Raw genomic sequence first — 21,437 nt, forward strand, 5'->3', positions numbered from 1 at the left:
GAAAGGTTAACATGATGGTGAGCACAACACCGTCACAATACTTGGAGTGCTCCCCAAGTTCGTTTTCATCTGGAGCTAGAAGAGTTCATTCATGTGAGGTGCCAGCCCTTGGCAGACTGTAAGCATCACTCAGGCATTAGCCATGATCATTGTTTATAGTAGCTTTGAAAGCAAACAGGTCCGTCTGCAGGGCTGTACCTGGGGTGTAGCTGATTTGTTCAGGGTTGGGAGTGGTGTCGCTCATTACTTTGGTTTTAAATTCTGCAGTCAAAGTCTCTTCCTCCAACAGTGTTCAGTAACTAGGCCTTCCCCTTTGTTATGAAACTGGAGCAGCTTTGTCTGTTTCTTGCCAGGCACTGTGGTGTTTAGGATCTAGTTTTTATGGCAAGGGTCAGGCGTGAGCCCGTGTTTTCTTCTCTCCCACACGTACGCTTAACTGCGATGATCTAGTGTAGGTGAATTTTTTTGTAGGTTCTGGTTGAATCTCTGAATGCATACCCTGCTTTGAGTTTAGCTTGTCTTTGGGGGGAAAAAATGTGTATTTTTCTTTGCTACAAAGGAAATAGGAGAATGGAGGGAGGAGGAAAGAACGTACATGCAAATCTGCCAGTCACCCGCAAGCCCTGCTCTATGCTTGGTGCCTCAGTTTCCCACAAGTCATCTCTTTTGCATGGACTTTGGAATAAGCCTTGCTTTGCAGTCAGATTTGACCACATGGTTTCCTAATGGTCAATGTGAGGTGAGTTAAACCTCAGAACCTTGGTGTCTTCATCTATAAAACGAGGAAACAGTACAGGAAAAGCTGGGACCCTTGAATGGCAGAGGACTTCTCTCTCACCTCAGTGAGCATAATTTAGGGGGCAAAGAAGTTATTAGAGCCACCCAAAGACAGTGGCTTCCCAGTCCTTTGTATCCCAAACTCCTAGAATGAATTTTGCGCATAATAGAAGGGTGCCTTTAGAATAGGGTTTTATTGTGACATTATAGGTAAGCACTTAACAGACAAGAGGCAGTAGAGTTTCTGTATAGAATGGGTCCCAAGAGATTGCTAGTCAAGGGATTTTCAATGAGTCTTTTGGCAGAAACTGGGGTAAGACACCGAGTGATGAATTGATCAGTCCCGTCACCCCACGCACAGGACGTCCAAGTGCCTCTCAGATTTGGTCATGTCCTCACATATAGCTTCCAGGCAATGGTTTTCATCTAGGTGGCGTAAAAGGAGAATAAAGGTAGCAAGAAGGCAGAGCAGGAACCAGAGCCCCCTTCTGGCATACTTGGCTTCCAGCCAGGATGGAACCGAGGAATTTCTGGCTTCTGGCAAAGGACAAGAGTCAGAACTGGAGGTCCTGACCAGTTTCTGTTTCCTGTTGTCACTCTGGAGGGTGTGGTAAACGTTGGGAATATTTTGAAATTATGTGTTGTAAAATACCTGAATGCACTCCGGTCCCTCGTCGTATGGATCGTAACATTGTCTATAGCACACCTACACACACAGAATGTTACTATTGATTTAAATGCTATTTTAAAAACACAGTAACACAAGTTATTACAAACATGCTTTTGACAGCTGCATGCCCTGTTTCGGATTTGTCCCCTTCTCTTTTTGGATGTTTTGTTTACTTTAAAGTTTTAGGGGGTAGCCTCCCCAATACTCTCCGCAAACCTTTTCAAGTCACGTGTCCAGAATGAGCAAGTTCAGGGATTAAAGAAACGTCTGTTTTGCACTTGCAGTCTTGTGACCTTAGAGCTCAAAATGATCAGCCTCCTTTCTCCTGGGCCGTCCAGGTGTGTAACAGTGTGATATTCAACAGTCTGGCCAAAATCAGACACTGGCTGATCCGGGCTGAGGGGGACCTGAATCTGGTAAAAGATTATTTATGAGCTATGCATACGCTTCATTTCCCCAGAACACTTCAGTTACCATTGATTTGTTTTCCAATGCTTTTGGAATTTCTTTAAATGGTACTGGTGCGTCAGTGGTCCCTGCTGGTCCGCTTGCTGAGATAACAATGTTCGTCTTTATTTCCTCCCCTTTGTCCACAACCCCTAGAATCATAGCAGCAGATCCAGAGCCGGATGGAGCTGTTAGTGAACTGTCAAGCATATGGTCTGGCCACAGAGACCCATAAAACAGCATGAGGTTAAGGTTTGGAGTAAAAACACAGTCCTTAATTTCTTAGCAAGGAGCAGGGAAGGAGACCCACAGCCTCTCATTAGTCTGGTTGGGGTATTTATTTCTTCACTGTGGTATTGTGCTGTAGGTTTCATTTAAATGTCTTGTTAAAATTTGGCAGGGCAGGTATGTGGAGCGAAGGTGGGCCCCGCTGTCTGGACTGACCATCTTATTAAACACCCTTGTAATCGTTCCTGTTCCAACAAACGAGTTCTCTTGCCATCTGTTAAGCTTAATTAAATGGAAGGGTTGGAGGGGGAGCCTGGGAGTTAAGAGTGGGGTTCAGTAGACTGCGGAGCGGAGCCAGGGAAGGACAAGGCTGTAGCTAGCTAGCTGCAGCCCTTGAGGCGCTGGAGGGAGGACAGAGGGAGAGATGAGAAGGACTGTATTTGTCCCACCCTCCACCCCCCACCCCCGCTTCTTTCAGACAATCTGCAGGAGGAGCTACATTCAATTGTTACTATGTATCTCTATTTTTTAACCTTGACTGGACCGTCGTTTAAGGGGCAAGGAATGACACAGGCAATGCTTGAGAGTAGAATGTGCAAAAGGCAGATTATATTAAATTGTGTGATGTTTAAAATATCTGGGTCCAGTGAAAGATACCCTTTTTATTGCAAAAAAAAAAAAAATCAAGTTTATACAGTACTAGTGGGTGAGAATCTGAAGCCTTAGGAATCATTTCAAAAAAAGAATTGAGGATTATTATATGCTTAAAACTTGTACATGTGATTCATGTAGAGCATCAGGGTATGCTCAGGAGCCTTGCTCAGTGACTTGTGAGGTGTCTCTAGTTGGGACAGTCCAGGACCATCCACATCAGGGATGAACTTATGTTTTCCTGTTAAGTACTTGTAATAGTCCAGTAAACACAACCTCCTTTTATAGAGTTTTGAATGCATATGAGAGCATTTGGGCCAAGCGTTTTTCAAAGAGGCTGCCTGGAATGCACACTGAGCAAAAATTTATCGAAGTGCAGCATACTGGAAAAAAAGTGCACAGCTTTAAGGGCTGAACCGATCCCGTAGTTAGTAAAATACGTGACTCACAAGCATGAGAACCTGAGTTACGTCCTCAGCACCCATGTGAAAAGCCAGGAAGGCTGGTACTAGCTTGTAGCTTCAGTGTTGAGGGGTGAGAGGGTGAAGACAGGAGATCTCTGGGACTTGCTAGCCAGCCAGCCTCGTCTAATTGGTGAGCTCCAGTCCCACGAGACCCTGTCTCAAAAGGAGATGGATGATGCTCCTGGGGCTAGCATCTGAGCTTGTCCTCTGGTCTCCACTCACATGTGTACATGCGTATCCTTGCATACACATGAACACTAGTTCACATACAAATGGATTTCAAAGAGCACAGCTTGATAAAGCCTCATAAAAGCCAATAACCAGCACTCACACTGAAAACCAGAACAAGGAACAGTTAAGACTGGGTCCGAAGGCGTTTGCCTGATGACCTAGGACCCACATGATGGAAGGAGAGAATGAACACCCCTCCCCCAAGTTATCCTCTGACCTCCACACATGCTTCATGGCCTGTGCCCCCCCATCTCTGTCTTTCTGTCTCTCTCTGTCTCTCTCTGTCTCTCTCTGTCTCTCTCTCTCTCTCTCTCTCTCTCTCTCTCTCACACACACACACACACACAAACCAACTAACATTAAAATGAAAACTAGAACATTTCAGCATTCCAGAAGTCTCTGCCGTCTCCTGTGGTAATGTGGTGATGTGCCATGGTGATATGCTGTGGTAATGTCCTGTGGTGATGTAGTGATGTGCCGTGGTGATATGCTGTGGTAATGTCTGGTGGTGATGTAGTGATGTGCCGTGGTGATATGCTGTGGTAGTGTCTGGTGGTGATGTAGTGATGTGCCGTGGTGATATGCTGTGGTAATGTCTGGTGGTGATGTAGTGATGTGCCATGGTGATATGCTGTGGTAATGTCTGGTGGTAATGTAGTGATGTGCCATGGTGATATGCTGTGGTAATGTCTGGTGGTGATGTAGTGATGTGCCGTGGTGATATGCTGTGGTAGTGTCTGGTGGTGATATGCTGTGGTAATGTCCTGTGGTGATGTAGTGATGTGCCGTGGTGATATGCTGTGGTAATGTCCTGTGGTGATGTAGTGATGTGCCGTGGTGATATGCTGTGGTAATGTCTGGTGGTAATGTAGTGGTGTGCCATGGTGATATGCTGTGGTAATGTCCTGTGGTGATGTAGTGATGTGGCGTGGTGATATGCTGTGGTAATGTCTGGTGGTGGTAAGCTTTGCTGCTGCCTTATGCTCATTCTCATTGAGTTTTTCAGGGTGTAGACGTTGAGTGTGTATCAGTTCAGTCCTTGTGTGGATCGGCATGTGGGTTGGTTTTGGGTTTGAGCTGTTAGGAGTAGCAGCTATGCACAATCCTTATAATTTGCCTTGGTGTTTCTGTCAAGTGGATGTCAAGGATGGGAGCTGCTGGGTCATAGGACGAGCACATGATTGGATTTAGAACACAGAGCCAGCTTTCAAAGTATGCATTAATGCAGATCCCATGAGCAAAAGAATAAGACATTTTATTGCTTTCTTTTAATTATAGAAATAAACTCAATAACAAGGATTTAGTGACATATTTTTATTTAAAAATAACTTTCCGTCTCCATACCTATTAAAGAATAGTTTTGCTTTTAGTATTCGAGAACTTTCCAGAACAGGAAGGAGTAATGAGAGAGATCGGGTGGTGTCTTTGGACTTCACTTCTGGGGCTTTGCAATCGGAGGAGAATTTTTGCTCCCTTGGGTGGTGTTCAAATGAAGAGTTTATGAGTCATGCATTGTGGTGCATGGGGGAGGCAGAGCCAGGTGGATCTCTCTGAGTTCAAGGCCAGCCTGGTCTACAGAGCGAGTTCTAGGATAACCAGGGCTACACAGGGAAACCCTGTCTTGAAAAACAAACAAACAAACAAACAAAGAGTTCAAATTCAGGAATTCCTTTGGTTCTCCAGGAAGTTAGGTTAAGGGAAAGTGACAGTTTAGAGGACAAAGCAGAATGGTGGCCTTACACCCCCCCCCCAGCCCCCAGTTTGTTACTGCGAGTACCTCATTCAAGGACAGGATGAAGGTTCTGACCTGTCAAGAATACTCATCAGTTTTGTGTTCTCAGGAGAAACTTCCATTTTTCAAGTCCTCTAATAACCAAGAAACATTTACCTTAAGGTCACCAAAATGTCAGCCAGGTTCCATAATTTTGAATTCCTGTCTTTTATCACATGACCCGGGTACCACCACTCCTCACCGCCCCCCCATCCCAGTCTCACTCCCCAAAAGCAAAGTTGTATTTTGTTTCTTCTGCAATTTTACATGCAGCACAAAGTACAAAAAAATGAAACTGTCTGGGGCATCAGTTGTTTCTAAAATTCTACACCTTGCTTAAAATAAATCAGGAAAAGCTCAAATCTCAATCATTGTGTGTTGTGCCCCCTGCCCCATGCTCCATGCCCACATTCTACGTAGGATTCCTAGACCATCCTGAACAGCAAGGTGATAAGGACAAGTTTGTTTGCTAGGTCAGCTGAAAGCACTGCCTGTACTTAATTTGAGATCTAGGTTCAGGCCTCAGCACTTCAGGGTTTCACCTGGGACTTAGCTCCTAACTTTGGTGCTATAGTTTTCAGATCTGTAAAATGTGGTTTCAGATGCCTGCTCGGCCTACACAGGCAATTAGCAAGATTAAGTGCAGTAACTGATGTGAAATTGTAAACTACGAAAATTCTAAGCTTTGGGGAGCCGAACAGCTCTTTTAGAGCATGGTAGAAATTACGGATTTCTCATGTGATTTTTTTATGCACACACACATAAGCCAACTTTTAAACCGTGTACCAGTTGTACAACATTGGTACCAGGGGAAGGACGCAGGGCAAAGACCATCTGCTTTGGTGATAGCCCTGTCACTTCAACGCTGGGACGGCTAGAGGGTTGTAATATAGCGTCCACTAATCACTATTGCACATATCTAGGACTTGTTAATTTAAAATTTTTGTCTTATCAACCTAAATTAATTAGGTATAGACAGTATAGGAAAGGACTATATAAAAATATTAGCCCTATTGCTGTTAAGATCTCAAGCATGATAGAGATTGAAGGAACTTTGTGCACTAGTCTTGACACTCACCCTTAGAACTATTGAGCAATGCTCCTTCCTCTTAAGGAAACAAGGAAACAGCACGCTTGGCCATAGGTGAGTGTTGGCTTGAGCACAGTGGGTCCGGTTGGCTTCCTAGGAGTCTCCCACTGGAGAACCCCTAGTCTAAGAGGAAGGCAGTAAGTACATTTGCCAATCGCTGCATCAGTTCAGTTCATTTTTAATGAAAATGAACATCTTTTTGAAAAGGAAATGATAGAAAGGTCTGGAATATACTCTGGGATTATGGTGAGTGATGATGTTGGCTTAGGCTGTGGAGAACTAGGAATTTAGGAATGTGGACTAATTTAGAAATGAGGTGTGTAGACTTGTAATTTCCTTCCACCTGAACCCCCTATAAACACACACACACACACACACACACACACACACACACACACACACACATCCCCTTTTCTCTCCAAGGGGCACTTGGGTGGAATCTAGGGATCATGCTAGGCAGGTACGGTGTCATTAGGCCACATTCCCAGACCCATAGTTCCCTTTCAAAAAATGAGATGTGTTTTAGGATTCAGAATCCTGATGTCCCTTAGTTATAAAATAACCCCCAGTGAATCTGGGGCAGAATTGATATGTACAAGAAATGACTGATTAATGGATTAGTAAGTTCTAGTTAGGACTTGCTGCCAGTTAAGTTCCAGGCGTGATATGTCTTGGTAGCAAATTTGTTATGCAAAACTTAACCAGCTAACAAATTCTAATGAGACATAGGGTGAAGAATGTCAACTCTGGAACCACAAGGCCTGGCTTCAAATTCCAGCCTTGTCCTGAATGATTTTTGATCAACTTTTTAACTCTCCTAAGCTCTTGGCTTTTCATCTTTATAAGTGTAGTCCTTTAAAAATATAGACACACGAGTGCATTGCACTAGGTTTCTGTATCTGTGTATTGGGATGATAATAGTGTCTGTCAGGGCTGGAAAGATGGCTCAGCAGGTAAGAGTGCTGGGGTCCCACTCCTACAGACGACATGAGGTCCTTTCCTAGCACCCATGTCAGGTGCCTCACAACCACCTGTGACTCCAGAGCCAGGGAACTCAATACCTGGGCTCCGTGAACACCTGCACTCAGGTCCACACGCCTTCCCACAGGCACACATACATGCACTTAAATAAAAAGAAAAAATTTCACTTATACTGTCTATCACGAAGGTGTTTTTGTAAAACCAGTTTAAGCTGGATTGAGAAGGGTGCTAGAGAGGCAGAGGTCAAGGCCAGCCTGGGCAATGTGGTAAGGTCTGGTACATACAGTGAAACCCTGTCTTAAGAAACAAACAACTGTCAAATAAACACATCAAAATAGAAATATTAGCACACAGCGCATGTCAGATCTTTATCCCATAGTAAGCGTTCTGTAAAGCTTAACCAGTGTTGTTATTGTGAGCCCCGCAAGAATCCATGGAAACATCCCTTGGCTGATAAGATGACTCAGTGTGTAACACTGCTTACTGACAAGCCCAGAGACCCAAGTTTCATCTCTGGGACCTACATGGTAGAAGGAGAGAACTAACTCTCAAAAAATTCTACACACATGCGCATGCGTGTGCGCGCGCGCGCGCACGCACACACACACACACACACACACGGGGGAGGGAAGAATAAACAAACAAAGCAAACATAATTCAGAAGTTTTAAAAGAAAGCTTTCCTCTTGCAGGGTTATTTTGATGGGGCAGCATCTGCTGAATGAATGAGCGTGGCACATGGGGTGTGATGGGTGGTATCGTGATAATTTATAATTATACTTTTTCAAGCTGTAATTCCATCGCTGTCCTTCTGTGCGATTCCACCCTCCGCTCCCGCCTACCCCCTGCCACACCCCAGCCATGGGCCCGCCCTTCCTTTGCGTTCTGTTTAGGTTGCACTGGGGCTTGATGAACTTGGCACATGCCTCCTCACCACAGCCACACAGGTGTGTTGGGCTGTCTGGGATGCTTTCCCAGATGCCGACAAATGCTTGGTTGGCAGCAGGATAGAGAGGAGAAACAAAAATTTGGCTGACACCTTCAGGTCTGACTCCTGATTCATCTAGAGAGTTCCGTGGCACCTTTAAAGCTCTTAAGACAAACGAGAAGGGCGCTGCCCCACCCCCACCCCCTTACTGTGTACACAGCCTGGACTTTTCAACTTCTCCTTTGTTACAGATGCCAGTCGAGTCTCAAACCTACAGAGCTATTTTAACTTAAGGTGGTGTGTGAAAGAGTGGGTGTGAGGTAGGCTAGGCAGGACCCGGCAGAGAATGTGTGTGCCGATGTGCCGCAGCCTGGCTGGGAATCCTCTCTCGAGGCCACACGTATTTGGCAAGTGTCTTTGTTACTCTCCTGAGGGGGGAGTTTGAGTAAAGAAGGTGATAGATAATATGGGGTAGGTACTGGCTGGATAGGGACATGAGAGAATGTGGAAAGAATTCTTTTCAAAGAGTTTTATTACATTAGATGTTAGGGCCTGTAAACAATTACAGCATTCAGGGAGTGCAGGATTTAAATGAGAAACACAACTTTGCCAGATTACGGCAGCCGGATAAAATGGCATGGGCTCCGGAAATCTGTAATTAAATGTATTTTTGAAAATGAAAAATATAGTGTAACATCTGGTTTATTTCACTATAGTGCCTGGGTAATGCTTAAATAAATAAGAGTGACTGACTTTGGTGGATATTTAGGTTACTCTGTAAAAATCACTGTATTGTAATTAAACTTTTTCCTATTTGAATCTATTTGTGTTGTGTGCAACAAATTATTCACACACATATAGAAGGTGACTCTCAGAAAAATCTGATGTCCATTTTCTTTCTTGTTGCAGCGGATCTTCAACTCCTTGGTTTACACAGAGAAAATCTCCAATGGAGAGAGCGAAGTTCAGCAGGTAAGATTGTGGGACAGGGCACATTCCCTGACAGTCTCCCCTAGAGGCTTACCTCTTCCTCTAGCCTACTTTTATGGAGTCTCTTGCATGATGGCGACTCCCTGACATTTCAGGTGCTTAGACATCGTGGGTAGTTCACAGCCATTCCTGGTGTGCCTTGGAAGCATTACCTCTTGTCATGAATATCTCTGACCCTCCCAAATCCAAAACTAACGAAACACATTTCATCGAATGCAGAAAATAAGCATCTGGGCTGTGGAATCAGACTCCCCATTCTGGCATCCGTATGCACTCTTTGGTCATAGCAAACAGTCCCCACTCCTATTTTTTTTTTTTTTTTTTTTTGATTGGCAGTTTGTCAGCCTTATGCAAGAGACTCCTGATAGCTTCCTCGTGAAGTTCTGATGATGAAGTGGTCAGGCTAACGAGAACACAGTTAGCTCATCTTGGTGGAAGAAGGCTCTGGCAATGTAGCAGCTACTGCATGAGTGCTTCATGGTGCTTTCCTGTCCTCTTTCTAGAATTCTACACCCCCCCCTTTTCTTTTCCCTTCTTTATCTTCTTTCAGTGCTGCGTGCAGTCAAGATACTTAAAGGCCAGGTTCTGTTTGTTTCTAGCTAGCTGGCATTGAGTACACTGCCTCCTCCACTAAGGCACAGTGTTGGTGAGCTCGAACATAAATAATTAGCGGGTGCCTGAGAAGAGTGGTAAGAAAGGCTGAGGCTTTCATTTCGGCTAACCCACCAACTTCGTCCCAGCCTGACTGTCGACAAGTAACTTGAAACCAGGTTTGAAACTTCAGTGAGAAACAGAACCGAGCTACAAGCCAGGGTGCAGCGGAGCGCTCACACAGGATACAAAGACAAATATAAGAAAATGCATAATGATGTAAATTCTGAGTTCCTTCTGTTCTTTTATTCATGGAGACAGCTTGACCCCGTCTGAGCTTTTAAAGTGCGTTCTCAGAAGAAAGGCTTTGCGTCAGGGTGAAGTTCTTACAGGCTGGTTATTTATTTACAGTTGAGTGCTGTGAGCCAAGTTCAGCATTTCCTGTTTATAGGAGGGGGCCTGGTTTAGTCACTTTTAAGTGGCGATGCGGGTCTCATTTTTCTTAGTTTAGGTATGATTAAGGATGAATAGCCTGAAATTGCTGTGGTGTGCTACACTGAGTCCTGTCTTTCTAAGTCCTGACTTAAGCTTATTCCCGAGAGCTAGAAGGCACTTCAGAATCACTAAATCTACAAGACTTGTTGTGGACTACGATTTCTACACAAAGCCTGCTCGTTAGAGGAGACTTTTTTGGTAGACAGCCGCTATTTGATAACCCTTTAAAGAATGTGATCTGGGCTATCAGGTTAAGCCTCTTGAAGTAACAGATACAGGTCTTACACGGACTCTTTCCGAACGTGCAGCTGTTTTGTGTTTGGGGGCTGATGTCATTGCTAAACTGGCTATGAGCAAGCTTGGAAGCCTTCAGTATAATTGTTAGAAATCATAACGACTGACGGAGCACTTAGAGAACACTAGTGGGAGGCCCTTCAATAGACTGTGGCCAGATAACCTTCAGGAGCAGACTGTCCTATCATGAGGAGGATACTGAGGCCACAAGAGGTCAAAGAAGTTGCCTGTGCTCTTATGACAGGAGAATAAGTTTTCAGAAATCAGTGTGACACAAATGCATGTTGACTATTCTCTTTGACCATTTGCTTTATTGTGTGCTCTCATCCAAAACGGACACCTCTGCTAAACTCTCTTTACCTGAAAACTCCACCTGACAGAGATGTCCCCCTCTGCTCCACGTGCCTTCTTGCTGTCAAATTATTCTTTCCTAAGCTGAACCAAGATGTATTTATCCTTAACAGCTCCTGCACCCCCCATTCCACCCCACCCCACCCCACCCCACCCCACCCGCCGCCGCCTACCAGAGCACCCCAAGCAAAGAGGGTCTTATGTCTTCTCCCTAGGCAGGAGAACATTGCCCCGTTAATGATTTCACCTAAAATTTAATGTACACAAGCCCTGAAAAGTTTCTTCAATATCATGATTTTTAGATCATTTCAGCCCTGTGATCCATTTAACAATAATTAAAAGTGTATGGTTGCATGTTTACTAAAAAATTTGTCACTTCGCTGAGATGATAGTTTCCCCCACTTTATAGCCAAAATAGACTCCTGATTGAGAACTATACATAGTGGCTGTTGAGATGGTACAGCAGGCAGTTACTTGCTCTGTTAGCCTAACTTTCTGAGTTTGGTCTCCAGAACCCACATAAAGGTAGAAGGAGAAAACCAGCTCTGCAGAATTGTCCTCAGATCTTTACAGATGTGCCATGACACAAACCAGCATCCCCTCCCCCTCCCCCCCCCCCCCGTCCACAATAATAATAATTAAAATAATTTTTAAGCAATTAAAAACTCTGGACCCTATGATACTAGACAGTGCTCAGGACAAAATCTGCAGGAACATGTTCATCTATCATGATTCCTCTTCTATAAAACATTCTCCACCACAGTCATTCATGTTTATATCTCCTTTGAACTTCAGAATGCTAGTAACTAAATAATCACTAGCAACTAATTAACCTGACTTTCCAAAAACATGTACAATGTATCTAATATGTAAAGAAGTTGTAAAGCCTAAAAGGTAAGCTCTAAGGAAATACATTAAAATAAATATATCAACCTGAACTTCGGAGGCCCCTGAAAGACCTGCCAAAGAGGGTGTCTTACACTTTCTCTCAGAGGTTATTATATAACCCTGGCCAGCCTGGGACTCACTGTGGCCTCAAACTCACAGAGATGCCTGCTTCTGCCTCCTAGCATTGGGAAGATTAAAGGGGTACACCGCTGTGCCCTGCTAGTCTCCTTTTTAAAAACCATTCCCTTGCTTTGTTTCATGTTTTGGTTTGTCATATACATACTATTCCCTGTCTTAGAGTTTCTATCGATGAAGCAAAACACCATGACCAAAAAGCAAGCTGGGAATGAAAGGGTTCATTTGGCTTACACTTTCAGATAGCTGCTCATCACTGAAGGAAGTCAGGACAGGAACTCAAAGAGGGCGAGAACCTGGAGGCAGGAGCTGATGCAGAGGCCACGGAGGGATGCTGCCTACTGGCTTGTTCCTCATGGCTTGCTCAGCCTGCTTTCTTTAGAACTCAGGACCACCAGCCCAAGGATAGAACCACCCACAATGGGTTGGGACCTCCCCTACCGATCACTCATTAAGAAATGGCCTTTAGGGGCTGGAGAGATGGCTCAGAGGTTAAGAGCACTGGCTGCTCCTCCAGAGGTCCTGAGTTCAATTCCCAGCAACCACATGGTGGCTCACAACCATCTGTAAAGAGATCTGGTGCCCTCTTCTGGCCTGCAGGTAGAACACTGTATACGTAATAAATAAATAAATCTTTAAAAAAAAAAAAAAAAAAGAAATGGCCTTTAAATTGGATCTATTTTTCTTTTCTTTTCTTTTTTCTTTTTCTTCCTTTTTTTTTTTTTTTTTTTTTTTTGGTGTGTGTGGGTGGTTTTGTTGTTTTTTTGTTTTTCTGAGACAGGGTTTCTCTGTGTAACAGTCCTGGCAGTCCTGGAACTCTCTGTAGACTAGGCTGGCCTTGAACTCACAGAGATCTGCCTGCAGAGGAATCAGCTTACACATCACCTGTCATGTAGTCTTTCTTCACTTCCTCCCCCATATCTGTAGCCAAGATACTTGGGAGATCTTCCCTGGCCAAATCTGATCTCTATTAACCTGGAAGGAATCCATGGCCTTTTGTTTCCCATGGAAACAAAAGCTTAACCTCTTCCCCAACATAATACATTTTTTTTGACTTTCATTTTGAAGTTAAGGCATTCCTAAAGTATACAGGTTGGATTAATTCAGCAGTCCCCTCCACAATCCAATGTCTCTCAGCAGCTGTTGTCTGTTCATTAGCATTCAAAAACTTCAAAATTAACAAAGTGTTGTAGCTTGAGAGTTTTTTCTCTGGTCCCGCCAAGCCCCAGCAGTCCGACAGCCCACTTATAAAATAAACACACAGACCCTTATATTATTTAAACTGTTTGGCCTAATGGCTCAGGCTTCTATCTATCTAGTTCTTTCATCTTAAATTAATCCATTTCTATAAATCTATACCTTGCCACGTGGCTCGTGGCTTACCAGCATCTTCACATGGTGCTTGTCAGGGCGGCGGCTGGCAGTGTCTCCCTCCGCCTTCCTGTTCTCTCAATTCTCCTCTCTGTTAGTCCCACCTATACTTCCTGCCTGGCTACTGGCCAATCAGTGTTTTATTTATTGACCAATCAGAGCAACACATTTGACATACAGACCATCTCACAGCAAAGTGCCATCCATATAAGGTCCAAACTCCATGTGTTATATATAATATTTTCCATCCTTATGTGGCGGCTTCTTCTTCTTCTTCTTCTTCTTCTTCTTCTTCTTCTTCTTCTTCTTTCTCCTCCTCCTCCTCTTCTTCTCTCTTTAAAGACTTTACTATTATTCTTAGACTATTTTTTTATTACTATCTATATCCTTTTTCTTTTTTTTTTTTCTTAAGCCTATACCCATTGTTAAACATACTATAACCTGTTTAGAGGTTCTTTTTTTCCATCTGAACCTGCTTTATTGTGTAACTGTAACCTTTTTTGTCTGCATGAGAAAAACCTTAAACTGTCACAGCTTATTTCATGGCACATTGGTGGCTCAAGCCCACAGGCAGTGGCCGGGAGATGGTCTCTGTTCTGTTCCCACATGAAAGACTGCAGGACTAGGAAGCTGCATCTAGCTCCATTTTTGTGTGTTTGGAACCTTTTTTACGCTTTCTCAGGTCTTATGTGTAAATACATTTCCCCACATTGGATGTCATTGGTAGTTGGACTTTTTCATCAGGACAGTCAGCTCCCCAATAATGACATGGAGACTTATTATTAATTATGAAAGCTTGGCCGATAGCTTAGGCTTATTTCTAACTAGCTCTTATAACTTAACCTATTTCTATTAATTTACATTCTGTCTTGTGGCTTTATTACTTCATCTCCATATTGGCCATTCTGCTTGCTCTGTGTCTCTCCTGGCATCTCTGCCTTCTTCCCAGACTCCTTTGCCCAGAGATCCTACCTAGCTATTGTCCATTCAGCCTTTTATTAAACCAATCAGAGTGATACATCTTCACAGTGTACAAAAAGTTTATTCCACAACAATTATTATTAATTTCTTTTAATTTAAATGTGTATTTGTGTGTGTGTGTGTGTGTGTGTGTGAGAGAGAGAGAGAGAGAGAGAGAGAGAGAGAGAGCGAGCAAGCATGTAGTGAGAGAGAGAGAGAGAGAGAGAGAGAGAGAGAGAGCAAGCAAGCAAGCATGTAGTGAGAGAGAGAGAGAGAGAGAGAGAGAGCGCAAGCAAGCATGTAGTGCCCATGGAAGCCAGAGGCATCAGATTCCATGCAGCTGGAGTTATAGGTGGTTCTGAGCTGCCTGACATGGGTGCTGGGAACCAAGGTTAGGTCTGATGTGGAAGCAGTGCTCATTCTTAAATACTGAGCCATTTCTCCAGCCCCGAGTATATTTAAAAGAATTTTTTAACAAGTATTTTATGTGCGTGAGTGTTTTGCCTGCATGTATGTCTGTGTACCACATGTGTGCTTTGAGGCCATCAGATCCCCTAGAGCTGGAATTAGAATTTTGAGCCACCATGTGGGTGGTGGGAATTGAACTCAGGTCCCCTAGAAGAGCAGCAAGCGCTCTCAATCATTGAGTTCCTGTGGTTGTCCTGGTATAACAAGTGTTGAAATCTCGTGAGGTAACACCACTCCATTTCCATTTCTTTTTCTTTTTTTTTTTTTTTTTTTTTTTTGGTTTTTCGAGACAGGGTTTCTCTGTGTAGCTTTGCGCCTCTCCTGGAACTCACTTGGTAGCCCAGGCTGGCCTCGAACTCACAGAGATTCGCCTGGCTCTGCCTCCCGAGTGCTGGGATTAAAGGCGTGCGCCACCACCGCCCGGCTCCATTTCCATTTCTTGGTTTCTTGTGTGGTTTCCCATGCTAGCCGGGCCCTGAGGCTGTCTCTGTCCTTGGTGTTCAGCCCTCTAACCAGAGTCTACCTTCAGGGTCTCCAGATCTAGCACAAACCCTAAGAAGGAAAGCAGATGTTGATTGGCACTGGATTTCTGCCTACATACCCTACTCTGAGGACACATGTCCCCCATAGTAGTTTTATTTTCACTAATCCCACTGGCCTCTTCATTATAGAGACAATTATAATTGATTGTAGGATATATTTGAGAAGAAAAAAATAGATTATTCAGTCAAACAGATTATTGATCTTTCCTCTTATACTTTTTATTGTTGGTTGTTTGGTTGGTTGGTTTGGTTTGGTTTGGTTTTGGTTTTGGTTTTTCGAGACAGGGTTTCTCTGTGTAGCTTTGGTGCCTGTCCTGGAACTCACTCTGTAGACCAGGCTGGCCTCGAACTCACAGAGATCCACCTGCCTCTGCCTCCCGAGTGTTGGGATTAAAGGTGTGTGCCACCACTGCCCGGCTCTATTTTTTTTTTAAAGACAGGGTCTCATAGAATCCGGGGTGACCTCAAACATGCCATATAGTTGAGGATGACTTTGGACTAATGATTCCTTTGCCTTCATCACCTAAGTGCTGGGGACACAGGAGCATGTCACTATACTCAGTTTTATGCAGTACTAGGAGTTGAACCCAGGGCTTCATGGATGCTGCACAAGCACTTTACCAACTGAGCTCTATCCGTAGCTCCTATGCTCTCAATCTCAACTCACAGTCTTTAGAAGAAGAACTACTTCTTATTTGGGGTGCAACGATGTTTGTGCGCACGCGCGCGCGCACACACACACACACACACACACACACACACACACACACACACACACACATTCTACTGTCTAAAATCCCGCCATATGTTCTCTGTCACTTTTCCTTTAAGGAAAATAGAGCCCTTTGGGTTCTTGGCATCTGCTTTTGCTAATAAGATCTTCTTGAGAGTCATATCTTATTTGTGCACATCATGGAACTTGGCAGGAAATCTAATGTGTTGTTAATATCTTTGGTTAAGGGAGCAAAGTAATTAACACTAATAAAAAAAAACATTTCATGAATCTTGACTCTTACCACAAAATCCTCTACGGTATACTGCTTTTCCTGCTCTTACCCATTAGGACTTTTGCATTAACCCTCAGAGCCTGGGTCTAAATTGCTTAACAGTGTGTTTTAAGTCTTCGGTTAGTTTGCTGTCTGCAGTTTTCTTGCCAAGAGACGGTGGCAGCAGCCTCAGAAGGAGAAAATTCCACCCCACACATTCTTGTGAGCAACCCTTCCCATAGATGCGCACTTTGAGTCATTCAAGGCATCGAGTTGTATGCGCACAGAAGGGCATTATGTGAAGTTGAATCTGAATCAAGAAAAACCAAGTTCTGAGCAAGTGCCCCCCAAAGTAGTAAAACAGTCTCCCTAAGGGCAAAGGGGGGGAGGTGGCGGTTAGAAACAAAAGGAGACAGAGCTTCTGGGGTGCTGGCCTCATCCCCTAAAGGAGCCAGAGCCACCTTGGACTTCCTTCAATTGCTTCTGTACTTATTTATTTTCATCATCGACTTAACAAAATGGCAAATGATCTCCTCATTATTAATAATTCAGGAGCCGTTCAATTGCCGGCTGGCAGCCGTGATTTTAGAGGACGACAGAGAGCTTTGAAATGGGCAGCTGTGGGGAGTGAGCCACTTTCAGGAAGCGAACCTGACATTGGTCAAGGCTGTCGGCAGGCAGCTCTTCCCCTTCCTCAGTTCGCTTTGCCCTTCAGGATCATCCCCATCAGATGAAAACAGCCTGTCTTCAGCATGGAAAGCTCAGAAAACCGCTTTACTCTCCTCCTGCTGTCCCGTTTCTGTCTTGAAAGCACAGCCCATCCACACAACTGCCTGGTCCTCTAATTCACCCTATTAAGGCCAGCTATGGCCTCCATGTTGTTCATTCTGTTGTCTTCATTTACATAACTGACAGGAATATGGAACAGCGATTTTCATCTTTTAAGAAATATATTATTTGTTTTTATTTTATATATATGGGTGTTTGCTTGTATGTGTACATGTTGTATGCCTATAAAATTCAGAAGAGAGTGACAGGTCCCCTGGACTTGGAGTTATGGGCATTTGTGACTTGCCACGTGGGTGCTGGGAATCAAACCTGGGTCCTCTGCAAAGGCAGCAGGTGCTCCTGACGGCTGAGCCATCTCTTTGGTCCCTTCCATCTTCCTGATTGATCTTTTTGGTTACTGTGCGTCTGGGAAAGCACAACTGTTTGCTTCCTTGGAGTTAGGCCTGCCTTGCTCCCTAGAGTCTTTCTGTTGGTGTAGTTGCTTGTTGTTTTTGAGACAGGGTCTCTTTATGTAGTCCTGGCTGTCCTGGAATCGCTGTGTAGACCAGCTTCAAAGTCACAGATCCTCCTGCCTCTGAGTCATCCCAAGTTCTTGGATCAAAGGTGCACACCCCCGTGCTGGCCCAGCTCCCCAGACTCTTGTTTTCCTTTCCCCTGGTCCATTGTTTCCTTTTTCATAGCACATGCATTGTTTCCTTTTTCATAGCACATGCATTGTTTCCTTTTTCATAGCACATAGATTCTGACTTTGTATGACTACTGTGGAAGTAATTCTTCCTCTTTAATATTTAGTCATAATGTCTGTCTGCAGTCCTGAAGAGGGCACCAGATCTCACTATAGATGGTTGTGAGCCACCATGTGGTTACTGGGAATTGAACTCATGACCTCTGGAAGAGCAGCCAATGCTCTTAACCTCTGAGCCATCTCTCCAGCCCTAACTGGTATTTCTTAATTATCCTTAATAGTTTGTAATAATAACTCTCAAGAACTAGAAATTTACATTACATTGTTAAATGAGCTGTAGAGGTACAAGTCTTTCAACAAGAGTAGAAACATATATATGCCATAACAAAAATAACCTTAAATTTGCATCAGTATATAAAAATACTTTAAACAAGAGTAGAAACAGATATATAAAGTAACAAAATATTCTTATGTTGTAGAATATTATTTTAAGGTGTGTTGCTTTTGTTTATGTTACATTTGTTTAATTCTGTGTAGCTGATTTACTCTGCCTATCTAAAACACCTGATGATTTAATAAAGAACTGAACGGCCAATAGCAAGGCAGGAGAAAGGATGGCTGGGGCTGGCAGGCAGAGAGGATATATAGAAGGAGAAATATGGGAGGAGGAAAAAGGAGCCAGAGAAGGAGGAAGACATTGGGGGCCAGCCACCCAGCTACACAGGCAGCCATGGAGTAAGAGTGAAAGTAAGATTACAGAAGTAAGAAAAGGGAAAAGGCCAAAGGCAAAAGGTAGACGGGATAATTTAACTTAAGAAAAGCTGGCGCCGGGCGGTGGTGGCGCACGCCTTTAATCCCAGCACTCGGGAGGCAGAGGCAGGCGGATCTCTGTGAGTTCGAGGCCAGCCTGGACTACCAAGTGAGTTCCAGGAAAGGCGCAAAGCTACACAGAGAAACCCTGTCTCGAAAAACCCAAAAAAAAAAAAAAAAAAAAAAAAAGAAAAGCTGGCAAGAAACAAGCCAGGCTAAGGCCAGGCATTCATAATTAAAAATAAGCCTCTGTGTATGATTTATTTGGGAGCTGCGTTGTGGGCCCCCCCAAAAGAAAAAACAAGCAACATCCTTAAATTTGTATCAATGTATATACCTTAAACAAAAGTGGAAACACACACACACACACACACACACACTGTAACAAAAATAACCTTAGATTTATATCAATATACAAAAATCCATAACAATGTAAAATATTTAAAACTAGTAGTTGCTTTTTAAGTTAAAAGTATATTCAATAATCTATCCTTTTGTCCTATTACTCCTATATCCCCCTATTTTTTTTTTAGAACTAGATACCTGAATCTAATCTTCTTTGCTTAGTTTCCTCCCTGACTACAGCCAGTAACAACTTGTAACCAACCCCCTAAACAATACAAACATCTATAATCCACCAAACAACTAAAAACCACCCCCCCTACCTTTTGCAAATGTAGGTGTCATGTACTTAAAATTACTTCCTGTTATTTGGGGGTGGTCACATTTTTAGGGGACCTTGAAAAAAATTGAGATAATGGTCAAGTCCTGGGAGAGCTAGCTATTGTTCAGTATCAGTGAGATAGGGAAGTACAGGGCTTATCTGAAGTCCTGACTTGGAGTAGTTCATGAGGCTACTGTGTCAGCTAACTGCTTTGAAGTTGTCCTGAGCAGTTTGTAGCCTAAAGCTGATCTTTGGGTAATGTTTGTCAGCTTATGGTATTACCACAATCCACGTGGATTTATCGTTTTGAGGTCCCACCATCTTCTTAGAAACCTCAAAGGTCACTACCAGGAATGGTCACGAGTCACTGTAGAAAACTTAAAACATTTTAAATGTCACATGCAGCAGATCTCTGAGAGGTTAAAGACCACAATTTGTTAAGACATAGGGCACACAAATTTAATTCCTAGTTACCAAAGGCTTATGAGATTTGTGCCAATAGAATAGTCCCTAGTTTTGTTTTTTTTCTTCTGTCCCATACCAGGTAGTTCTTCTGACATGAGACAGAGATTTTTGAATTTTCCTTTTACACGCATGCTTGGGTTTAGAGAACGATAGAGCCATGGTCCAACTCAAAGCCAACTTTAATTTTTAATTGAATTGAGACTACAAAAAGACCATTTGCCTATTATGTCTGTAGAGAACAGTAGAGACAAACATTTGGGAAGATTTATGAAATTTTATCCTATTGGAAATGTGCTATACCACTAGGTCAATTTACTCTTTTTCTTGGGACATTTTCTCTGGATAATTCATCCTTCTTTTTCTTCAGCTGTCTCATTTGTCCAGTAGTCTTTAAATTCCTTAGTTGAATGCTTTTATTCTCCTGGAAAGAAAAAAAAAAAAAGATAAAACTTGCCTCAACTCTAACTCTGGGGTTTCCCTTTGGGGCAGTTATGTCCAATCAAATGAAAGGCCTTTGTTAGTCTTATAAGTTAGTCTAGATGGATGGCCACACTGTTTGGACTATCACCTCTCCTAAGCAAGAGGTCTCTCCTGTTCCAGTCTAATCTTTATCAATTTTTTTCTTCTCTTGGGGAAACAAAAGTAAAACCTCTTCCCCAACACAACACAAACATACATCCTGGTTTCCATTCTGAGGTCAACACATCTTTAAAGTATACAGGCTGATTTAATTCTGTAGTTTTATTCTACTCTCCATTGTCTCTCTGCAGCTGTCATTCCTTTCTTATTAGCATTTAAAAATATTAAAGTTAATAAAGCATTGTGTAATCTGTCTCAGTGTATCTTTATTACCCTTTCTGTTTATTAAGTATATCTTTTAAAGTGCAATTAAATCTTTCTATAACTGCTTAACTTATAAGATTGTATGGTATACCTGTAATATGCTTTATATTGTAATATACAAAAAAAACCTTTTCTTTTTATTAGAGACATATGCTGGAGCATTGTAAGTCTTGATTTTTATAGGTATTCCTATAATGGCCATATCTTCTAATAAATGTATAATTACAGAATCAGCCTTTTCAGAACTCAAGGCAATTGCCCCTTGAAATCCTGAGTATATATCTATGGTTTTGGTGCACATACTTTAATTTTCCAAACTCTGAAAATGAAACACATCCATCTGCCATATTTCATTTCTTCGAGTACCTTTTGGGTTACTTCCTACAGGTAGTGGAATTTGATTATACAAAGCACAAGTAGGACATCTCCTTATAATTTCCTTGGCTTGTTGACAAGTGATAGAAAAATCTTTCTTCAAATCTTTGCTTTTAACATGGTGTTTCTTATGAATTTCTGAGGCTTCTAGCACATTTCCTACTGATAGCTAATCAATTTCATCATTACCTTTTGCTAGAAGTCCTGGTAGTCCCATATGGAATCTGATATGTGTTATTTACAAGGGATGATTTCTATTTCTGATTATTTCTTGCAATTAAATAAATCACAAAGTTAATTCTGAATCATCTGGAATAAGCTCAGCAGTTTCAGTATGTAAAACAACTTATTCTGCATATTGAGAGTCAGTAACTATATAAGAGGTTCAAGAAAAATCTAATAATACCATTAGAATAACATATAATTCTGATTTCTGAACTGAATCATAAGGGCTTTAAGCCATTCTACTTAAATTTCCTGACTTATAACCTGCCTTTC

The 21,437-nt window shown here is 42.8% G+C and overlaps 1 protein-coding gene across 1 annotated transcript in view; it reads left to right on the forward strand.

Annotated features, from left to right (window-relative positions):
• The window catches only part of Cachd1 (cache domain containing 1), a 227,314-nt gene that overhangs the window by 75,003 nt on the left and 130,874 nt on the right, over nt 1-21,437 (forward strand). The window contains exon 2 of the mRNA XM_059254575.1: nt 9,147-9,209. Within this exon, the coding sequence (XP_059110558.1) occupies nt 9,147-9,209 (63 nt within the window). The remainder of the gene's footprint in view (nt 1-9,146; nt 9,210-21,437) is intronic.

This window comes from Peromyscus eremicus, chromosome 2 (genome assembly GCF_949786415.1).
Source record: "Peromyscus eremicus chromosome 2, PerEre_H2_v1, whole genome shotgun sequence".
Lineage (NCBI taxonomy): Eukaryota > Metazoa > Chordata > Mammalia > Rodentia > Cricetidae > Peromyscus > Peromyscus eremicus.